Source organism: Panthera tigris, chromosome A1 (genome assembly GCF_018350195.1).
Source record: "Panthera tigris isolate Pti1 chromosome A1, P.tigris_Pti1_mat1.1, whole genome shotgun sequence".
Taxonomy (NCBI): Eukaryota; Metazoa; Chordata; class Mammalia; order Carnivora; family Felidae; genus Panthera; species Panthera tigris.
In genome coordinates this window covers 116,774,456-116,797,072 of record NC_056660.1, presented here as the reverse complement: position 1 = coordinate 116,797,072, position 22,617 = coordinate 116,774,456, and the positions used below count along the sequence as shown (strand labels likewise).

Genomic DNA, 22,617 nt, shown 5'->3' with positions numbered 1-22,617 from the left:
GACCTAGGCAGCCTGGAGTGGGGCGGGAAGAGGGAGACCTGTCCCAGGAGCTCCCTCCTCAGCCCAGCCTCCAGCAGTGCAGTCTCCACTTCCAACAGCTGACCCACCTCCCCCACCTCTCCTGGGCTCTTCCCCGTGGACTCTGGAGGAGGTTCTGACTGCCAACTGTGCCTCCCCCATCTCCTGTCCCCTGGTTCTCTGCCTGAACCCCAGCCCAATCTGGAACAGGGGGACTTAGGAATCAGATGGGTTCCACCCAGAGACCACCTCAGGACCAGGAGATAGGAAAAGATTCACCTGGTGAGAAGGGAGGGGCTGAGGTGTGAAATGAGCTTTCAAAATAGTCAGAGTAGAAGCCTTTTCCTTCTGGGCTCTGTGTACCAGCCCCCAATACACCAAAGCCTCCCTGAAATCCGGAACTGAGGGAAGAAGCCATTTGTAGCAAATGCTGAGCCCTCCCCCACCTCCTCCCACGTCATCACTGAGAAAATGCCGCAGAGAAGAGGGTGGGCTGGAGAAGCAGTCACCTACCCGCTGGTGCCAGGTCTCTGGGCCTGAGAGAATCGCCAGTCCGTGTTGGGCGGGGCTTGCTGTGGAGAAAACAGAGGGAAAGGGGCTGAGTACTCACAAAAAGAATGTCACCACAGTCTGGGGATGGGCAAGGAAGGAAAGAGGGGAATGGACACAGAGAAAGAGGAGGGAGGGAAAGACTAATCTCCAAAGACAAACCGAACCCCAGGTCTCAGAGGTCTGAGGCAGAGGGAAAATAACACCCATCTGTACATAGTGAGCAAACCCAGATTCCTCTGCTGAAGAAATAGCCCATTCCTCCCTGCCCACAGACTCAGAAATTCGGAGCTGAGATTCAAGGGCTGAAAGTGTCTCCTGTGGAACCAGAGGGAGGGGTGCAGAAAAGGCCCTCAAAGGTGGCAGAGGAGATTTTAGATGAGAATTTCACCAGCCTCTAGAAAGAATTTATTTAGCTCCTCAGCTGGGAACAAAAGCATCCTTGCAGCAAGATGGCTGCTGCTCCGGGTAACCCTTTTTGCGCCAGGTTGTGCTGTAATATATTCAGAGGGACGCCTCCTCCAGGCCTTTGGTTCTCAAGAATCCCTTCCCACAGCTAAACACATTATTAACTTAGGAGTCATGCCAGACTGATCCTTTGCAGGGCATCCAAGCCCCAAGACAGCCCTCACCCCCAGAACTCTGCCAGACAATGGCTGTGACTAAGGAGGAGAGAACAAGGCTGCTCTGTCTGGGACAGAGAAAACTGCTGGGATGGAGCCCAGCAGAGACCTAGCTCCCACAGCCTCCAAAGCCTCTAAGGAGAGCCAGCTAAGTCTCCAGGGCTCCTAAGGGGCTGATCTGTAGCCATGTCCCACCTGGGTGAAGGTGTGGGACTTTGGCCGGCCACTTCACTCCTGAGTCCCTTCCACCCTTTCGAGAGGGTGTATTATCCCATCACACATGGAGCACTCCTAGAGCCATCTCCTTACCCCTTCTGGGCTGTGCTGATAAGAGACTCTCACTCTCACTTCCAGAAGCAGAGGAGAAGTGTGAGCATCTCTGATTACACGGGGGAGAAGACAGACCCAAGTCTGTCAAGTATCTCACTCTAAGGCCCACAGGTGTCAGTGATATGAGCAGAACCCAGAAAGTTAGCATCCCAGGTACAACACAAGTCACCAGCACCAGTCCAGATCACCAGCCTGGGGAAAGGCAATGGGATGCCTACTCATCAGCCTCTGTATTCTTAGACACAGGACAATCTATGTATGATCCATGCAAGAACCATGAATCATGCAAGAACCATGACAGACTGGAGGAGAGTCGCTGGGCAAAACTCACAACTTACACAAAGATGGCGGGTCCAAAGTGTGTTCAGTGAGGGCTACTCAGGAACAAGGAGCCCCAGAAGACTTTTCTCTAACATATAAAGCCCTAAAAGGGAAAGAATCCCATCTATGCCCCATCCAAGCAGATGCAAACTGCCCTCCCATCTTCCAGCTTTGTGAAAACACAAATTCTGGAATTAGACCCAAGTTAGATCTTTCTCTACCACTTACCCAGTGAACCTGCATGTCACTTGACCTCTGTGAAATTCAGTTACAAGGTGGGGAAGCTAGTATCTACCCAACAAAATTCTTGGGAAGAACAAGTGAAGAACATGGTACTCCAAGGAGGTAGTGCAGGAAGGCTCTTTCAATCAGCTATCACATGGGGGTATTGTTTCAAACTCTAATTCTGATTCATCAAGTGCAGGATGGGGCATGAGTATATTTTGAATAAAAGCTCCTGAGTTTGTGGAAACTTGTGCCTTTTTACTATCATAGTTTCCCCCCACTGATGAGGGCACCCCAGCATCTGGCAGAGGCTGTGGCTTTCCCTCAGCTGAAGGAAAGATTGACAGAGTCTCACATACTTTGGTCACCCCCAAAGCCCTGACCCTAGATCACAGGAACCACATCAAGGTCACGACGGAGCCAAAAGTCTATCTCTGAGTGTCCAGGGTCCAGGTGCTTCATGTCCCCACTTCCTGTGATAGGACAGGCAGTGACTGTCACTGAGGTCCCAGGCTGCCTATCCTACCCTTGGCCCACAGGGTAGCTCAGCCAGACCCAGAGGTTTCTGGGCTGGAGGCACACCGCTGCCCTCTGCTTAGAGCCCCAATACTATGGGGTGGCCCACACCAGAGTTAAAAACTCTTGCCCAGAGGTGACCTGATCTAGTCCCAGGTAGAAGCAGGAAAAAGTTCCTGGGTCCTTGCAGGCCCTGGGAAACTGTGCCATGGGATCCTCACCAGGGTGTGATCAGTCAGCAGTGAGCACCACTGAGGCCAGCAGCCAGGTGGTTGGGAAGCTATGAGGAGCCCAGGAACAGCCAGTGCATGTGAACTTGGCAGCAAGCGCTGGCAGTAAAAGGTGGTGTGTGCGTGTGTGTGTGTGTGTGTGTGTGTGTGTCTGTGAGCATGCAGATGAGATGAGATGAGTCTGTTGCTGCGTGTGGCCAGTGGGTGTGTTCTGCAAGGAGGACACGCATGAAGCCTGGATGTACAATGATCCTGTCTACAGGTGCATTTGTTTGACAGAGGAATAAGGAAGGTTTACATTAACAGTGAAGTCACAGATAAGGGACTGGAAGAGGAAACTTAAAGACTGGCACAGCAAGCTGGCTGGCTTGGGAGTCAAGGAGGCTGGATGCAGGCATAGATCCATGACTGCCTCCACCAAGGACCACCCTCTGCTCCCCAACCCTAGCCATAAAGACTGCTGGGCCCCAGCCTTTTCTGAGTGAGGGCAGCAGGGACTGGTCTTACTTCCCCTCACCTATAATCACCACCACCTCCTGGTACTCAGAGTCCTATCCCCACATTGGCATTCCACACAATCAGTCCAAATGGTCCCAACAATCAGGTGGAGTGCAGGCAACACTGAGCTCCATCCTCCACTCCCACACCCCCACCCCCTCCCGAGAGGAATGGACATAAATTCAAAGTCCCTTTTGTGAATGGGCTGCTTCTCCACTGCAGCCCACAAAGGGTGTCCTGGTCAGTGTTGAGCCCCTCACCTGGCTCCTCTCCCGCAGTGTATTAGAGCGGGACCGGAAGGCATCAGGCTCCAGCACCAGCGCTGAGGGCTGCTGGACACTGAGGGGCCTTAGAAAAGTGAAGTCACTGCCATCCGAGGCTGGTGAAAAGCACGTCCTGTAGCAGTGGCTCTGTGAGTCTGTGGGCCGCAGTGTCACCTCCATGTACTTGAGTGTGCCGTCTGAGCTCACCTGCAGGTTGGGACTGGACTGCTTATAGAAGTCCCGAGAGGGCGAGTCCTGGTGCCTGCAGCACTGGCCCCCACCCCCATCCTCATCTGTGTGCCCCCGAAGGCATTTAGCTGACAGAAAGGTGAAGGTGACTAAGGATAAGAGACTGATGGCTGCAAGAGCCACAATGAGGTAAAGGGTAAGGTCTGAACGCTCAGGAGGGAGTGTGAGGAAATCGTTGGATTTGGGCATTTCCTCAGGGTCCTCATCCTCCAGAACCAGCAACACTGTGGCTGTAGAGGAGAGAGAAGGGTCACCATTGTCCCTCACCAGGACCACAACCTGCTGGGTGTTAGAGTCATCCTCCCGTAAGGCCCGGGCTGTGCGCACCTCCCCAGTATGTGCAGACACCAGGAACAGTCCTGGAGCTGTAGACTGTGGCAACAGTGAATAGGAGAGCCATGCATTGTGGCCAGCATCAGCATCCACAGCTGTCACTTTGGTGACCAAGGAGCCAGGAGGAGCAGAGCGAGGGAGACGTTGGGGGACTGAGAGTTCCCAGCCGGGTCTTGGGTGCAGCACCGCTGGTGCATTATCATTCTGATCCAGGACAAACACATGCAGAGATGTGTTCGAGTGCAATGGGGGAGAGCCAGAGTCTCGCACACCCACCACGATGTGCATCATTTGCAACAATTCGTAGTCAAAGGTGCGCTGGGCAAAGACCCGCCCATCCTCAGGGTTGACATATACAAAGGAGGAAGCTGGGGCTCCCTGAATCTGATTCCCTACAATGGAGTAGGTGAGATGGGCATTATCCCCAGTGTCTGGGTCTGAGGCAGCCACAGTGCAAAGAAGGGAACCTGGAGGCCGGTTTTCAGGGATGTAAGCAGTATAGAGCTGTTGAGAAAAGTAGGGTGCATTATCATTAACATCTGAAATGTTGAGCCGGATGGTGAGATGTGCATGCAGGGGAGGTGAGCCTGCATCACTAGCAAGTAGCTCAATGACATAGTGGGATGTGGTCTCCCGGTCCAAAGGCTGGCTGGTTAGCAGTGAGTAGTGGTTCTCAGAAGGCTTAATCTGAAATGGCAGGTCCAGGGAGATATCAAGGCTCACTTCACCATTTCTCCCCGAGTCTCGGTCCCGCACATTAAACAAGCCCACTACTGTGCCCACTGGTGTGCTCTCCAGGATAGGGTTGACCAGAGAGGCTAGCAGTACCTCTGGGGCGTTGTCATTGGCATCTTCTACATCCACTTGAATCATGCAGTGGCCTTCCATAGCTGGCTGTCCCTGGTCACGGGCCCTTGCGTGAATTTCATAGAAACTTGACTCCTCAAAGTCTATGGGACCCAACACGTGGATTGCTCCACTGCTAGGGTCTAGGCCAAAGATGTTACGCACCACTTCTGATGTATGGTCTCCAAAAGAATAGTCTAGTTGGCCATTGGTGCCCTCGTCCGGATCAGTGGCGTTGAGGCGGAGCAGCAGTGTACCCATGGGTGCATTTTCTGGGAGCCCCACACGTAGAACTGAGGAATGGAAAGTCGGAGCATTATCATTAATGTCCAGTACAATGACAGAGATAAGGGTCGTCCCTGAGCGGGCTGGGATACCCCCATCCACAGCAGTGAGCACCAGCTGATGTCTTGCCTGGGCTTCACGGTCCAGCTGTTGCTCCAGCACCAGCTCTGGGAATAGCTTCCCATCTTTTAGGGTCTTCACATTCAGAAAGAAATGGCTGCTCGGGCTTAGAGTGTAGAAGCTCACAGTATTGGTGCCCACGTCCGGATCCTGGGCACTATCCAGTGGGAATCGGGCCCCAAGCGCAGCTGATTCTGAGATGCGTATCTCTCGCTCAGAGGTGGCAAAGCCAGGAGAGTTGTCATTGAGATCCAGGATCTCTACCTCTACGCGGATTAGTTCCAGGGGGTGTTCAGTCACCACCTGTATTGGCAGCAGGCAGCTTGCACTGGCTCCACATAGGCTCTCTCGGTCAATCTTTTGATTCACTGCCAGAGCACCACTCATCAAGCTCAGGGAAAAAAAGTGTCCATTCTCCTCAGACCCCAACCGCAGTCGGCGGCTCAACAGATCTGTCACCTTTAAGCCTAGATCCTGAGCAACATTCCCCACCAGCGTCCCCGGCTCAGACTCCTCCACCACTGAGTAACGAAGCTGCCCGGACACCCAGCCCCAGCAGCACAACGACAACATGCACAGCACTTGCCATTTCCCAGCGAGCTGTGGGGGTGTCTTGGGCCCCATGACCCAGAGGTCCCTTCCTGGACACTGACTCTGTGCTGTCCTGTCTCCAAGGCAGACCCAGGTCTTGGAATGTAGCAGCTGAAATCTCTTATGTCTCCTTCCAGCCTCTTAAAAACTGCTCCGAGGTATGTCTGCCTGCAGCAGTTCTTCTTAGTCACCAAATGGCGGGGGTGGGTGGGGGGGAGGGGAACTGAATCTGAGTGGAGCTGGGGAACAGGAGGAGGAGAGGTGGGCAGGAAGAGCAGATCCCCCACCTCTGCTCTGAGTCTGATTGGCCAAAAAGTCTGTCTGCTCTCAACCAATTATGAAGTCCCCTCAGTCCTGGAAACCTTAGGAACAGGCAAATCTGTGTCAATGAAGCCTCCTACCTCCCCACTCATTTCATGCTGCAGGTTGATTCAGCCCCCTTGGCAGCAAAGTTTGACAGCTCAGATGGTTCTCAACAGGGAAGACAAAGTGGTACAAAACTTCTCAGTGTTCTGTCCCAGCAACTTCCCTCAGGACTTTAGAAGTTTCCACTACTTTGTTAAACCAACAAAATTTTGTCCTTCCAGGGGAGGCAAAGCCCATGTGAACCCCCCCACCCACGCCATTCTGCCAAACATGGCTGAGGTGAGAGAAACCATTTGTTAGGATCCTGTAAAGCCTTGCTCTGACTCTCCATCAATGCTTTGAGGAATCTCAATGTCAGCTGATGGTTACAGGATTCAGCTTTTGTGAGATCCCCGACTTGAGCTATGGAATGAGCATAACAGCTTTTAGTAGGGGGAACATTCCTGGAACTGATCCAGGTCACCCAGGAGAGTGAGTAGAAACCAGGCGTGGTCTCTAGAATTTATGGTTGCACCAATTCAAAAGTCTACTTAAAGACTTCCAGAGTGGCTGCCTCTGAGTTCCTCAGCTGTAAACCAGTTTTCTGACATGAAGTGATTTTACTCACATGTTGCTTTCCCCCCCAAAGAAGTAATGCTCCCCTACCCCCAATTCTTTTGCATCTAGCTCAAATCTCAGTGGGAACCTGAATGGGATTCCTGAAGACTTGGACTAAAAGATCTCTGCTTGCATCCTGATGCCTCCCTACTTCCCCTTCAGCTCTCCCCTCTTTGTGCTCTCTGCTGTTTCAAGCAGCGAGTTCTCTCTATAGTGGGTTAGGAGGTACTTAATATTGTGGGGCAAATACAGCAGTCACCCTAGATTCATTGGGAAATGGTAACCTAGAGTTAAGGTAGTCCAGAACCTGCCCCCCTCATTCAGGAAGAGAAAGCAACCTCTTGGGTTTAGGTGACTGCCTGATACATCCTACCCCTGTACAGGATAGCCTTCTATGCTCCCACATTCTGGCACCACGCTTCCACAATACCCTGGCTCTTGATCATTACCTTCATTTCTTACCTTCAGGTACATAATCCACCTCAAGTACTAATCTGTGACAACTTCCTGGTTATTCACAAAATACTTCTAAAGCACACCATCTACCACATAATTACCACTCACTATGGGCTCTTGCAGAGAGACCAACAGTCCCAGGGACATGACCCAGCCATGTGCTTGGATCAGAATAACTCTCAAGCACTGGCTGAGCCTGCAAAGGTCTCACCTCTAGCCCATACAGAAGATCAGAGGGTGGGCAGCTTGGGCGAACAGGCTCCCCTGCCATAGGTGCACTGGGTGACTTCACCATCATGAAGCTATCGCTCCGAGTGGGTGCAGAAGCCAAGGGTGTACAGCCATGAGAGTGGCCGCCCACATCAACAAACTTGATAGGATCATCTGACCCTAGCTGGATTCGCAGGATCCCATTGGAAGGAGGAAGCCCCTCCCTCCTTCGAGATCGGGTGAGACAGGCACAGGTGCCAGCAGGAAAGCAGGTCACTCCACAGGCAGCCCCACGCAAACACTTAGACAGTAGTGCAACGAATGAGCCAAAGGAGACAAAGCAAATTGCCACTAGTGATACAGCCAAATAGAGGGTCAGGCGGGATTCTCCTTCCCTTGGAGCTGAAGATTCTCGAAGATCAGGGACAACTGGATGAGTATCTTCCTCCAAGGACACCAGTAGAGTAACAGAGGTAGAGAGTGGTGGACTACCACTATCCTTTACTACAATGACCAGCTTCTGTGGTGGGAGATCAGCTGGGATGGGAACTGCCGTCCGAACCTCCCCAGCATAGCGAGAGACAGCAAACAGGCTGGGGTCTGGGGCCTCCAGGAGCTGATAGGAAACCCAAGCATTGTAACCTGAATCCAAGTCCACAGCAGTCACCTTTGTGACTAGATGGCCAGCACCAACTGATGGAGGCAGAGCTTGCGGACATAAAGAACCAGGCCGGGCCCTAGGACGCAGCACAGCTGGGGCATTGTCATTGAGGTCCAGCACAAACAGACGAACTGTCACAGTGCTACTAAGAGGTGGGTTGCCCCGATCCCGGGCCTGCACCTCAAATTGCAATGTCTGTGTTTGTTCATAGTCAAAGGATCGAGTAGCATGAACAGCTCCCGTTTGGGGGTTCAGAGAGATGAAAGAAGAAGCTGACACATCTCGATTTCTGGGCTCCAGGAGAGAGTAGGAGATGAGTGCATTCAAGCCAGAGTCTGGATCAGAGGCTGCAAGGGAACAAAGCAGGTCCCCTGGGCGATTGTTCTCAGGAACAAACACCTCATGTGACCTCTGGAAGAAAGAGGGTGGGTTATCATTCACATCTGAAATATTGAGGAAAATACTCCTCTGGGTACTCAGGGGAGGATTCCCAGCATCGGAAGCAGTGACCATGATGTCATAGCTGGATTTGGCCTCTCGGTCCAAGGGCCCAGAAGTCACCAAGGAGAACTGGTTCCTGAAGGCAGACTTGAGGGCAAATGGCAAGTGGTCAGGAATACGGAGGCTCACGTCTCCATTTGACCCTGAGTCAGGGTCCTGTACACTGATGAGTGCCACTACAGTGCCAGGTTCTGCGCTTTCTGGAAGAGTCCCAAGCTCTGAGGTCACTGTGATGTGGGGGGCATTGTCATTTACATCTAGGAGATCCACCCGAAGGCTGCAATGTTGCTCCATGGCTGGAGAACCCCCATCACGAGCCCGAATATCAAATTCATAGTAATTCTCACTCTCAAAGTCTAGGGGCCCCTGAAGGGTAAGCTTTCCAGTAGTAGGGTGAAGGCTAAAGAGGTTTCTCACACGATCAGGGGTGTGACCACTGAAAGAAAAGGTGACGTTACCACTGGGACCCAGGTCTGGGTCAGAGGCATTGAGCTGGATGAGTAGCATGCCGGCAGGAGCACTCTCCAACACACTAATCCTGTAGCTGGATTGCTGGAAGGCTGGGGCGTTGTCATTCACGTCCAGCACTGATACCCGGAGCTCTGCAGTGCCAGATCTCGGGGGGTTCCCTCCATCCACAGCAGTCAGCACCAGGCGGTAGTCTGATTGCTTCTCTCGATCCAAAGGCTTCTCCAGGAGCAGCTCTGGGACCAGGCTGCCGTCGCTGCGCTTCTTGACATCCAGTGCAAAGTGTTCATTGGAGCTTAGTCTATAGCTGCTGATAGAATTGCTCCCCACATCTGCATCCTGAGCCTTTTCCAAGGGGAAACGCTGTCCTGGAGGAGCTGCCTCCCCAATTTCCAAGTCTAGCTGCTGCCGAGGAAATCGGGGGGCGTGATCATTCACATCCACAATCTCTACCTCTGCTCGGTACATTTCCAAAGGCCCTTCAGTTACAAACTCCAGGGGCACGATGCAGCTGGCACTGAGTCCACACAGTGCCTCTCGATCAATTGGATTCTTGATGAGCAGGGCTCCACTGTCCAAATCCACACGGAAGTGTCTTTGGTTCACCTCTCCAGCAACCTGCAGCCTACGAGCTGACAGAGTCTCTGTATCCAGCAAGAAATCTTGGGCGACATTCCCTACAAAAGTCCCTTCTTGTGACTCCTCTGGGACCGGGTAGCGGATCTGCCCACAAACGTAACCCAGGTGGCAAATGAGGAACAAAAGGGTGGCCCCCCAGCAGATTTCTACCCAGCTTCCCACCTTGCGGAGCATTGCTGCTTCCCGTTAGTCCTCTACCTGGTCCTGGGAAGCAGAAGAAGCCGACCCGCCCCAAACGACAACAGCAGCTGGAGACACCTATCTCTCTTCGTGGCGCCAGCTCTGGTGCGGCTGGGCCGGCACCGCAAGGGTTACAGGCCGTTTTTGCTGGTGGCGGGGTAGATTTGTCTGCCTTCCACCACCCGATTGGCAGACAGCAGCTCCTAGGTTCAGCCAATAGGCTGAGCAGAGAACATCCCAATAGCAGCAGGGTTAATGCGTCGCAGCATTGGAGGACAAAAAAAAAAAAAAAAAAAAAAAAAACCCAAAAAACAAAACAAAAGAAAAAACCTATCTTTTTGCCTTCCTCCCACTCAACAGCATTTCCTTCTATAGGTTTACTACCTCTAATGAGAGGCAAACAACATGTATGTATGTTCTTTTTTTTCCCCCAAACACACCAACTTTCCCCGCCCCTTTTCGGCGGGGAAAACAGACAGCCAAAGCCCTAGCAACCTGCAGCCCATAGAGGACTAGCCATTTGAGACTGGTCACTTTGTTCAAGCCAGCGTTGTCATCCACCAATATTTGAAATGGGTAGTTTATGCCTCAGTCTGATTGTATTGGAGCAACAGCAAATTAGAAGCAGTGCCATATATTCAAAACTCTGCCCTTCTGCAGATTATTCAGAAACATATCCATCTCTTTGCAGACAAGACTTACACATTAATGTAACCAATTAAATTTATGCAGTGCACGTTTCTTTTGGAACAGGAGGTGTAGCAGACACAAAATCTCTTATTCAGGCACTAGCTAGTGATACACTGAATTACCATTCATTGATTTCCAGGACAGTATAGAAGGAGATGAAGCAAGGTGGAGGGAGTCAGGAGAGGGAGATGTTCCAAATCAGTAAAGAATCAGTGTGTATGGGAGGCGCTAAGGACTAGATCTCATTGCTTGGCAGAATGCTAACGTTCACAGATTTAATAGCTTCCTTGAATGACTGAGATCAGCCACTAATAGCACTGTGCCCACAAATCCCCTTTATTTGACACCATGGTATGCTTGATTTGTTGTTAATTACCAACAGAGACAGTTTCAAAAGAGCAAGCTTTTTACTTGGCCCCTGGGGGCCTCCTGGAGCTGGAGACTTTATCTCACTCTTCTTCAACCCTGATCTAGACCCTCCCAGGAGCCAGGCTACCACCTTAAACATACACACACAAACACACAGTTGAGAAACACAGATCATCTCACACTGTAGTTACCTGCAAACTATAATCTGAGTGACAAACACACCAGAGCACAAAGAGAAAAAGTCCAGCCTGATCTCAACATAAGATTTCTTAACTCATCTGCAGCCTCACCTAGGTTACCACTGGGTGTGAAAACCGGGAGCAAAACCCAGGGTTCTAATCCCTCTCCAGATTTTTCCAAACCCTTAAGCCTCAAGAATATCCTTTTGACTATCCTCTTGAGGCCAACAACCTACATTCTGGTCTCAAAGAGAGGGATCTGAATATGTGTGTGTGTGTGTGTGTGTGTGTGTGTGTGTTTTAACCAAAAAACAGCAAACTCTCCTCTCATAGGAATGGTGGAAGTATAAATCAGTCTGACCTACCAGGTATTTTGGGCAGGATTCACTATCACAGTGAATGATACCACCATCAACCCAGTACCTCCATCAGAACAGGGGAGGGACAGGCAGAGCCATCCTTGACTCATTTCTCTCCCTGACTCCCTCAATCATGTCAATTAAAAAGTCCTGATGATTATACTATAGTCAACACCTTCCACCTATACTGCCACTGTGGTGGTTCAAGCATTTATCAATCTTCTCCTCAGATATTTTAACAGGCTTCTAACCGTTCTCTTTGTCTCCAGTAGCAATATCCCCAATCTATTTTACTTATGGGTGCCAGGATAATCTCTCTTGAGGACATCATACATAGGGGTTTAAAGTTCTGCAGTGACTATCATGAATACAGAATGAAGCCTAAAAGTAACTCAAGATCTAACTCCTGCCTACTTGCTTCACTTTATCTCTTGCCAAGACTGTTAAACAAACATACTTTAAGGTTCAGCAATAATTAAGTATCATTATCCATATGCATGAAATTTCCTGCAAAGGCCCTTCCTGCCTCCCTTTTCCCTTTACTATTTAATAAACTACTACTTACTGAGAAACTTAACAGAAGACCATGGGGGAGAGGAAGGGGAAAAAAAAAGAGGTTAGAGAGGGAGGGAGCCAAAACATAAGAGTCTCTTAAAAACTGAAAACAAACTGAGGGTTGATGAGGGATGGGAGGGAGGGAAGGGTGGGTGATGGACATTGAGGAGGGCACCTGTTGGGATGAGCACCGGGTGTTGTATGGAAACCAATTTGACAAATTTCGTATTTAAAAAAAAAAAAAGAGATTTACCTTTAAAAAAATTTAAAAAAATAAACTACTACTTAACTTTTACTTCTCAGCTCAATAATCACCACCTCTATAAAATCTTCCTGATTTCCTCAGGCTGGCTTATGGGTTTCTTTCCCTTTGCTCTGGTTGCTTCTTGTATTATGCAGATCTTCACCGTCATTTTTTTTTTTGCATGTGTTTCCCATGGTACTACTCTATATGCCATAATGACAGGAAATGTGTCTTTTCGTCTTTTACAGTGTCTGCATATAGGGATACTCACTAAGTGGTGAATTATTGATATTATCATTTATTAGTCCAAGAAATACTTACTGAATACTTATACTTCACAAGAATATTTTATATTCAGCATGCTTTATATGCACTGCTTTTAACTTACACAACAATTTTGAAAGATGTCATCTGTATTTTATAGGTGAGGAAACTGGGGTTCAGAGAGGTTAAGAGATGTGCGTGAAGCTAAACAACTAATACATGCAGTACTAGAACTCCCCCCACTCCCACACCTGGTTTGTCTGAGAAAAAAGACTCTCTTTCTATAATATCTTTTTTTTTAAGCCATTTGTTTTAAATTTCTTTTATTTATTTTTTTTGAGAGAGAGAGGGAGTAGGGGGGAGGCAGAGAGAGAGGAAAAGAGAGCGCCCCAAACAGGCTCAACACTGACAGTCCGGAGCCCAACTCAGGGCTCTGATCCCACAACCCTGGGATCATGACCTGACCCTAAACCAAGAGTCTGATACTTAACTGATTTTGCCAACCAGGCACCTCTCTATAACATCTTAAATGATTTTTCTACTAGTTTTTAATCTGTATGATCATAAACTAGCCCTTTCCTGATACCTTTCATATTTAAGAACTAGACCTCTTATAGGTCTCCATATTTGCAAGTTCACACCAAAAGAGGCACACGGTCAATTACTAGCACTGGAATATCATAAAGCCTTAATCCCATATCCCTGACTTGATCTTTTTATGCCAGGTTTGTGATTCTCCCATTCTACAGTTTAAAAACAGCTTTAATGAGATACAGTTCACATACTATACAATTCATCCATTTAAAATGCATAATTCAGGGTGCCTGGGTGGCTCAGTAGGTTAAGCATTGGACTTCGGCCAGATCATGATCTCACGGTTCTGTGCTGACAGCCTGGAGCCTGGAGCCTGGAGCCTGGAGCCTGGAGCCTGCCTTGGATTCTGTATCTCCCTCTCTTTCTGCCTGCCCCTCCCTCCCTCTCTCCCAAAAATAATAAACATTAAAAAATAAAATGCACAATTTAATGCTTTTAGTATCCGTGAATATGCTAAAAGGATACAACCATCACCACAATCTAATTATAGAATCTTTTTGTCACTCCCCAGAGAGGTTCCATACCCACTGTCCAGCTTTTTTTTTTTTTTTTAATGCTTCTTTTTGAGAGAGAGACACAGACTGTGGCGGGGCCGGGCGGGGGGGGGGGGGGGGTTGGCGCAGAGAGAGAGGGAGACAGAGAATCCAAAGCAGGCTCCTGGCTCTGAACTGTCAGAACAGAGTCCGACACGAGGCTCAAACCCACGAACCGCAAGATCATGACCTGAGTGGAAGTCAGATGCTTAACTGACTAAGCCACCCAGGTGCCCCATGTGCTAGTGGTTTAGGAAGATTGTCTCTTTAGATGACTGAAGGATCCTCTTATGTCTTCCCTATGTTGCTCTTCTAGAGCTATTCTACATAATACATATGTATTTTATTTATTTGAGTATACTTGACACACAATGTTAATTTCAGGTGTACAACAAAGTAATTCAATGAGTTTATAGAGCTATTTTATGTAATATCTTAAGGTTGAGAAATGACAGGATTTTCTAAGTTCAGCCTGGCCCAATAAGCCTGGTTCTTTGAATGCCAGAATAACACTTTGCTTCATAAATATGTTAACTGACAGACTGGTACATTCTAGGGCAGAAGTTTTCAAACTTGTCTGCACATTAGAATCACTTGGGGACCTTCAAAAAATACTGAGCCCTGTGTCCCAAGAGATTGTGCTTTAATTGGTCTGGGATGTGGCCTGGGCTTCAGAATTTTTAAGGGGTCCCCAGGTAATTCTAGTGTGCAACCAAGTTTGAGAACACTGTTCTAAGGAAAATACCAGTTGATTCCCAGTCTGACTTCCAGTCTGACAGCTGCTTCTCTCTGGCTTTCATCTTTTCTTAGTCTTCCCATTTATGCCTCTACTTTGTCATTTCTGGCCGTCTCCAGATTTTATTTCAAGGTGTGCTTAAGATTTTGGATGGGTAAAGAATAAAAATAATAATAGTAATAGATAAGATTTTTTTTAACACTTATACCAGGTTCTGAGATTACCTTAGCCAAGAACTCATAGCTGATAAGTGGTGAAGCCCTATTTGTCTAACTGCCAAACCCAAGGGTTAATAACAATAATACACTTATTAGTAATAAAATAAGTGACTCTCCCACAACCGGAAGTGTGTATAGGTTTCACTAAAGACACAGGCTTTACAGTTACCTGCACACCAGCCTGAATAAATGAAAGCTTTACCTTTCTCAAGATACAAATTTACCTACATTTTATACTGTGTATATACTTAAAAAAATAATGCTGGAAGGATGGGGAATAATGCTAGGGTACAAAAGAACTTTCAATTTGTACTATATGTTCTTTTGGACTGTCTAGATTTACTTTCAAAATAAATGATTACTTTTACTTTTATAATTAATGGTGATTATGTCTTTAGATTTGGGGATTATTGTTAGCTTTAATTTTTTTAGTACTTTTCTCTATTTCCCAAGTTTTTTATATTACACATGCATTACCATTATAACATAAAAATATTTTGTAGGTAATGTACACGTTATTTCCAGCAGTGTACTTGAAATAAAAGTTAAAGGATGCCTAGAATTTTATTTATTTTTTAAATGTTTATTTATTTTTGAGAGAGAGACAGAGTGTGAATGGGGGAGGGGCAAAGAGAGAGGGACACAGAATCCAAAGCAGGCTCCAGGCTCTGAGCTGTCAGCACAGAGCCTGATGTGGGGCTTTAATCCACAAACCTCAAGATCATAACCTGAGCCAAAGCTGGAGCTTAACCGAATGAGCCACCCAGGCACCCTGAATTTTATTTAATTGAAAATCACCTGAGAATGAGGTACAGGATCTGCATGCATAGGCAAAGGAAAATTATCAGCGGACCATTAGTTTTAATGCAGATGTTGCAATCAAAACAAAGACCGACAAATGAGGTGGTTGTTGTATTCCTAGCATCTGCCACTTGTTAGAGGTATCTAGCAGCTCAGCTTGCTGTCATTGCAAATGACACCAAACTAAGCTCTGAGGGCTGAGATCTTGGGTTATAATTTAATGGCCTCTTAGCAAGATTGGTTAGTTGTGACGCCAAGTGAGTGCTGAAGGTGTGAATTGGGGCCACACAGGAGTTAGTTAATTCTACACCATGTGGGACCACAAACCACACTCTAGCCACGCCATCCCCTTCACAAACGCATGATGTTTGATCTACACAGGGCAAGGTGAAAAAGTAGATGCATCATTAGGAAAACATCTTCATCACTAAAACAACAGCTCCATCCCTTTCTGAACATGGTCCAGGCATCAAAAAGCATTAATATCATTCTGGGATGCTAACCCTTACCTGTCCTGGAGGGGAGCTCTCTGCACCCAACACTTGCCTATAGAACACTGGATCACAGCTCCGCAGTGTGTTCTGGCGGCTGGCCAGTGGGCTGGCAGCACCAGGTTTCTTCAACAGTGGGTCACTGCGGCGTGAATCGGTGGTGAGGTACACCTGATGGTAAAGGTGCGGTGGCATCAGACCTCCCCGCACAGCGTCTGCATGCAGAGAGGACCCTGGTGTTCGGTACAGGGAGCTCACAGGTGCTCTGTACAGATCCCTCGACTGTTTCCACTTGTAAACTTTGAATATGATCACTCCCAATACTGTGACTGCAAACCCCACAGAAACCAGGATTAGAGAGAGGAGTAGATAAAAGGTGAGATTTTTATTCTGCTCCCGAGGGGCAGAGCCAGAGGGGAATTCAGCCCGGGCTTCAGGAGATTCCTCGGTTACTGACACAGTCAGGGTTGCCGTGGTGGACAGTGATGGCTCCCCATTGTCTTTGATCAAGACCATAAGAGTCTGCCTGGGCACATCTGTGTCCTGAACTGGGCGGGAAGTGCTGACTTGACCCGTGTGAAGCCCCACAGCAAAAAGGCTCTGGTTGGAAGCTCCCAAGAGGCTGTAGGAGAGCCAGGCATTGTGCCCAGCATCCGGGTCCCAGCCTACCACCCGAGTGACCACATAGCCAGCAGCGGTACCTCTGGGCAGCATCTCCATTGAGCTCCGGCCAGGCCGGGGGTATAAGACCTGGGGGGCATTGTCATTGCGATCAGTGACAAATATGTTCACACTAATGTTGGTGGTCAGGACTGGAGTGCCCCCATCGCTGACATGAACTGTTATTTCAAATTCTCGCCGATCTTCATAGTCCAGGGGCACTACAGATGACACGATGCCAGTGTCACGATTTATCGTGAAATAGTGGCCCACTAGCCCAGTTTCAGCTTCTTGTTCCAAGAGAAAGAAGGAAAGGCGAGCATTCTGCGGGGCATCAGGGTCCCAGACACTTAGATTTAGTATTGGAACCCCGGGGATGTTATTTTCCTCAACATAAACATCATAGGAGAACTGGGAAGACTGTGGAGGGTTGTCATTGATGTCAGACACTCGTACCTGCACGATTGTAAGGGCTGAGAGGGAAGGAGTTCCAGCATCTCGAGCAGTGATGCTGAGGTTGTATTCTGGGACAGTCTCACGATCCAGGGCTGCGCTGGTTTTCAAAGTAAAGTAATTCTTGAGGGAAGAAGTAAGGCTAAAGGGGAGACCTGGTGGCACCTCGCAAGACACCAATCCATTCTCCCCAGCATCGAGATCAATCACACTGAGCAAAGCAATGACAGTTCCAAGAGGGGCATCCTCGGGAACTGGGCTGTACACAGAGGTGACTGTAATCTCTGGGGCATTGTCATTCACGTCCACAACCTCTACCAAAACTTTGCAATGTGCTCCTTCGGGATTGGCACCTTTGTCTTTGGCCTGTATGTAAATCTCGTGGAGTTTTGTGTCTTCAAAGTCGAGGCGACCTCTGATTGTCAGCACCCCACTTACAAGGTCTAAGGAGAATAGGTCTCGCACACCGGCGCGGTTGTGGCTGCCAAAAGAGTAAATGATTTCACCATTGGGGCCTTCATCCAGATCAGTTGCATGAACTCGCACCACGACAGTACCCGGCGGCGCATCCTCCAGGACTCGCGCACGGTACAAAGACTGATTGAAGGCGGGTGCATTGTCATTCGCGTCCAGCACGGTGATGCGAATGGGAAGGGTAGCGGAGCGAGCCGGGGTTCCTCCATCCAAAGCCGTCAGCACCACCTGGAGACTTGGCTCTCGCTCCCAATCAAGGGCGCGCTCCAGCACCAACTCCGCGTACTTGGTGCCGTCCTCTCGCGTCTGAACGCGAAGCGCAAAGTACTCATTTAGGCTCAGCTCATAGGTTTGTAAAGAGTTGCTTCCTACATCGGGATCATGCGCGCTCTCCAGCGGAAAGCGCGTGCCTGGCGCCACGGCCTCGCTAATCTCCAATTTCATTTCCCGGGTAGGGAATGTGGGATTGTTGTCATTGATATCCTGGATCACCACTTCCGCCCTTAACAGCTCTAGTGGGGTCTCCACCACCAGCTCCAGAGTTACAGTGCAGGAGGGCACTGTCCCACAAAGCTCCTCCCGATCCAGGCGGTCGTTCACAAACATCTCTCCAGTCTCCCGATTCACCTCAAAGAATCTTCGGCTAGCTCCAGACAACACCCGTAGCCTGCGTGCTGACAGGCTGCTGAGATCCAAACCAAGGTCCGTGACCACGTTGCCCACCACAAAACCTTTCTCTCTTTCCTCCAGAATCTCATAGCGAACGACGGCAGAAGCCTTGTGCAAGGCACCAAGCAGAAACAAAACTCCCACTACTCTCCCGATGCTTACCAGTCCGCTCCTCCAGGCCTCTGGGACCATCTCACTCAAAGGCAGTTCCTCTTAGCGGAGTCCAGATCTTTCCGGCTTTTTCGCTGAGAAACTTTCAGCGGGTTAGCGCTTGAGCGCTAGGCACGGAGTCGGACATGGCTTTCTCGATGCCGTTGATTTGCTCACCGGCTGTTCAGTCTCTGCCTCATCCCGGGGCACCGAGAGGGGACGGGCCAGGGCCAGATCTCCAGCGTCTTCATTGGCCGACAGCGGCACGCAGAGTCCCAGCCAATAACTGCACGAAGAATGCGCTAGCGCCGGGCTCTCTGAGCGGGACAAACGCTACCGCCAGGAACTTCACTTTCCTTTTGCTTCTTTCCTGAGTTTAGGGCCAAAGCGCCTTGGCAGTTATCTGTACATCGGCAACCTACCCTGGCCTGAAAAGCCAACTGCAGAGCCATGAAGATGGCTGTTTTGTAGGTTTTCAAACCAAACCAAGGCCTATTACACATTTTTTTAAACCGCTGTCTGTAATCGCAAGAAGAGAGGGTCAAACAAACCCAGAATGACACAACACCGTCTGGAAAAACACAAATATGGTTTGTTGGAGGGCCGCGTAGAGCCTATCCAGTTGGACTCTATATGTAAAGGAGCATTTATCATTTCTGTGGAAATGTTAATAATTTCAGCGTTCTCTCTTACCAAATGAGACTGTACAATTCTCTGTTTCTCAGTAAAGAAAATCAATAGGAACCACTATCTGGTTTAACAGTTTTATGTAATTCAAAATTCAGATTTTTTTTAAAACTGGATGTTGTTTAGTTCTCATTTCTTAAGAACCAGGGAGCAATGTGACAACTCCCTACCCCATCTTTCCTAACAAACATAATGTCAATCATAAAGCATAATTTCAAATGCTTCCTTTTACATGGTCAATCCACTTCCCAAGATCTTGTATTAATATGCCACAAAGAGAAGTTGCATTGCTAAAGAAGGATAATACCCATTCCCCCCTCAAAAAGAAAAAAATCTAGGCCTGTTTATCACCTGGGACCTTTATAAAATGACTAAGATATAGCAGCAACGCTCCATAAACTCTTTAGAGAAATACACAGCCTTTAACCCAAAAAATAAAGAGCCTTGAAGAGTTTTCTACATTTAGGATTAAAACTCATGAAACAAACCAAATAGCACTTATTAGGATAATGAATAAGAGAGTCAGGTATGAAATAAGTCAGAGCTAACACATCCTTGGGCAAGAAACTACCCTAAAAGTGTTTCTGAGTTCCCATCCTATTAAATGAATATGGCAGGTAAAATGTCTGGCATAGAGTAAGCCCAAATTACTGATCCAAATTACCCCATTAAATACGAGATGCCAAGTTTTAGAGCCTCATACTGTTTCTGTATACTTGTCTTGGACATCACTTTGAGTGCATATAGACCTTTCTGAAGTGTAACTGAACCCTGAAAGGGATAGGCAGACATATTAGATAGGTAGATAAGAAGTATACAGTATAGAGGGTATTTACTGAAGAGATAAAAACCATATTTGACCTGATTCTCCATGTCCTCAAAACTTTCTCTCTTAAAACCCTTAGTTTTAGGGGCGCCTGGGTGGCTTGGTCGGTTAAGCATCCAATAAGCATCCAACTTCAGCTCAGGTCATGGTCTCACGGTCCGTGAGTTCGAGCCCCACGTCGGGCTCTGTGCTGACAGCTCAGAGCCTGGAGCCTGTTTCGGATTCTGTGTCTCCCTCTCTCTGACCCTCCCCTGTTCATGCTCTGTCTCTCTCTTTCTCAAAAATAAATAAACATTAAAAAATTTTTTTAAAAAAAACCCTTAGTTTTAAATAGTTTGACAACAGACCAGACCACTAATAAGGTTGACAGGCATTCAAAGACAGAATATATTCCATAGAATATATTTAGAAGACAGAATATGGCCTAGTCACTTGCTACTCAAGTATAAGCCAAGAACCAATGGCATAGGCATCACCTAGGAGCTTGTTAGAAATGCGGAAACGCAGAAATTCTCTAGCTTGACTAAATTATAATTTAACAAAATACCTGTGTGATTTGAATGTGCCTTAGGGTTTGAGAAACACTGATTTGCAGTTTCTTCAGAGATAGACTGATTTACCAATCATTTTTCTCATTCACAATCACTTAATTACAACATGGCTTTTGAAAACTGGTTTTTAAAAGTTGAAATGGTTTTCCCATTTATAATAAGGCCCATAGTTAATTCTTAAGATTTCTTCAGAAGCCAGCAGAATCCTCTTGGATCCATGCTCCACAGTGGCCAAAAGATCTTCTTACAATTTTAATTAGATGATACAATTATCCAGCTGAAAACTCCTCAGTAGCATCTCACTACTCTTGAAATAAAATTCCAAATCCTTTGCACAGTATCCAAATTCTCATGCCTTCTCCTTCTCTAAATACTCCATTATATAATATAGTCATCAGCCAAGCTTTTTTGTGCCCCAAGGCTTTTAGAAAGACTATTCCTCTCTTAGGAAAGCTGCTTACCCTTCCCTCCCTTTGCTTCGCTAGTTTCTACAACTCTTTCAGGACTCACTTTAAATGTTATTTCACGATAGAGGTCTTCCATTAGACCCCAGTTAAAACCAGGATTCTTTGTTATGTGCTCTAAGAGCACCTTATATTTCCTTTGTTGAGTCTAGCACAATTTAATATTTTAGAATTATGTTTTGTTTAAGTATAATGTCTGCTTCTTCCACTACAGAAGAAGCTGTAGGAGGTCAGAGACTATGCCTGTTTTGATGATCATTTATATCCCTGGCACCTAGCATAGTAGGCACTTAAATGCTTCCCCCTCCGCCCCCCCCCCCGCTTTATTAAAGTATAATTGATGAATATAATTGCATAAGTTTAAGGTGTAAACATGATAATTTACTATATTGTGAAATAATTAGCACAATATAGTTAACATATCCATTACCCCAGTTTGTTACCGTTGTACATGTGTGTGTCCACATATGTGGTGAGAATGATTAAGATATCCTCTGTCAGCAAATTTCAAGAATATACTACAGTACTGTTAACTAGAGTCACCTTTCTGTATACTAGAGTCCTAGAACATATTCATCTTTAAGTGAAAGTTTGTACCTTTTGACCAAATCTCTCTACATTTAATGCTTATTAATATAGCAATCTTCGGGGCACCTGGGTGGCTCAGTCGGTTAAGCGTCCGACTCCAGCTCAGGTCATGATCTCATGGTCCGTGAGTTCAAGCCCCGTGTCGGGCTCTGTGCTGACAGCTCAGAGCCTGGAGCCTGCTTCAGATTCTGTGTCTCCCTCTCTCTCTGACCCTCCCCCATTCATGCTCTGTCTCTCTCTGTCTCAAAAATAAACATTAAAAAATATATATAGCAATCTTCATGCCAATGGCCTACTAATCATGAAATGCACCAAGGATTATATATGGTCAATTATATGCATCCACTTTCCCTAGAAGTAAGCATTTTTGGAAGATACAGTCACTCTTTCAAGCTACCAATGGGTCTAATGAAACTATTTGGTAACCTAATGACTTGAATAACTTGCTAAAGAGCCAAATAAGGTGTGGTAATACAACTCACGCAAGAAAAAAAAAAAAACAAAAAACACAGGATGCCTTGCTGTGCCACCTATATTAAGGGGGAAATGAAAGCACCAGTGTTAAAGGGTCAACACAATTTTCCAGTCTCTTTCCTGTTTCCTTTCTGTCCTATAATTTCAAGAGAGCCTCTGATCAGTGAGATACAACAAAAATAATTTTAAAATAGAAAGTGATTATGTTATAGTTGTCAAGAGTGAAGACTTAGTGTCAAAAAGACTTGAGTTCCAATACTGGATATTACACTTAGTAACTATATAACCATGAAGCTCTTATTTTTCACTTCTCTTTCAGTTTGTTTATCTGTAAAATGGGAATAATAACAGCACTCCTTGACATTACCACAGGCATCTCAATCTGTTAATATTTTAACAGCTTTATATTTACCATAGCGTTCATCTAGACATCTAGATCATCTAGACAATGATTTTCAGTAATTTATAGTTATGCAACCAACATCACAATCCAGTTTTAGTATATTCCCATCA

At 47.3% G+C, this 22,617-nt stretch overlaps 3 protein-coding genes across 22 annotated transcripts in view; all 3 read right to left on the bottom strand.

Annotated features, from left to right (window-relative positions):
- LOC102960606 (protocadherin gamma-C5) overlaps positions 1–22,617 on the bottom strand; it is a 136,740-nt gene that overhangs the window by 15,225 nt on the left and 98,898 nt on the right. For 14 of the 20 annotated variants that reach the window (XM_042985656.1, XM_042985692.1, XM_042985831.1 and 11 more), the window contains one exon: positions 532–590. In XM_042985656.1, coding sequence (XP_042841590.1) covers positions 532–590 — 59 coding nt within the window. Of the gene's footprint in view, positions 1–531; positions 591–3,570; positions 6,083–16,126; positions 19,134–22,617 lie in introns of those variants that run through there. The other 6 variants (XM_015535602.2, XM_015535613.2, XM_015535600.2 and 3 more) reach the window with 6 other exon arrangements.
- Positions 532–22,617, bottom strand: part of LOC107179224 (protocadherin gamma-B2-like) — a 54,024-nt gene continuing 31,938 nt past the window's right edge. The window contains exon 3 of the mRNA XM_042994471.1: positions 532–590. The gene's annotated coding sequence lies outside the window, so the exon portion shown is untranslated. The remainder of the gene's footprint in view (positions 591–22,617) is intronic.
- PCDHGC4 (protocadherin gamma subfamily C, 4) lies at positions 7,514–10,310 on the bottom strand. The gene has a single exon (XM_042994849.1). It carries the CDS (start codon positions 10,067–10,069, stop codon positions 7,514–7,516), a length of 2,556 nt encoding a protein of 851 aa, XP_042850783.1. The 5' UTR covers positions 10,070–10,310.

Bases quoted from the DNA above. Each gene is read 5' to 3' on its own strand.
- PCDHGC4 (XM_042994849.1), bottom strand. From the start codon at position 10,069: ATGCTCCGCAAGGTGGGAAGCTGGGTAGAAATCTGCTGGGGGGCCACC.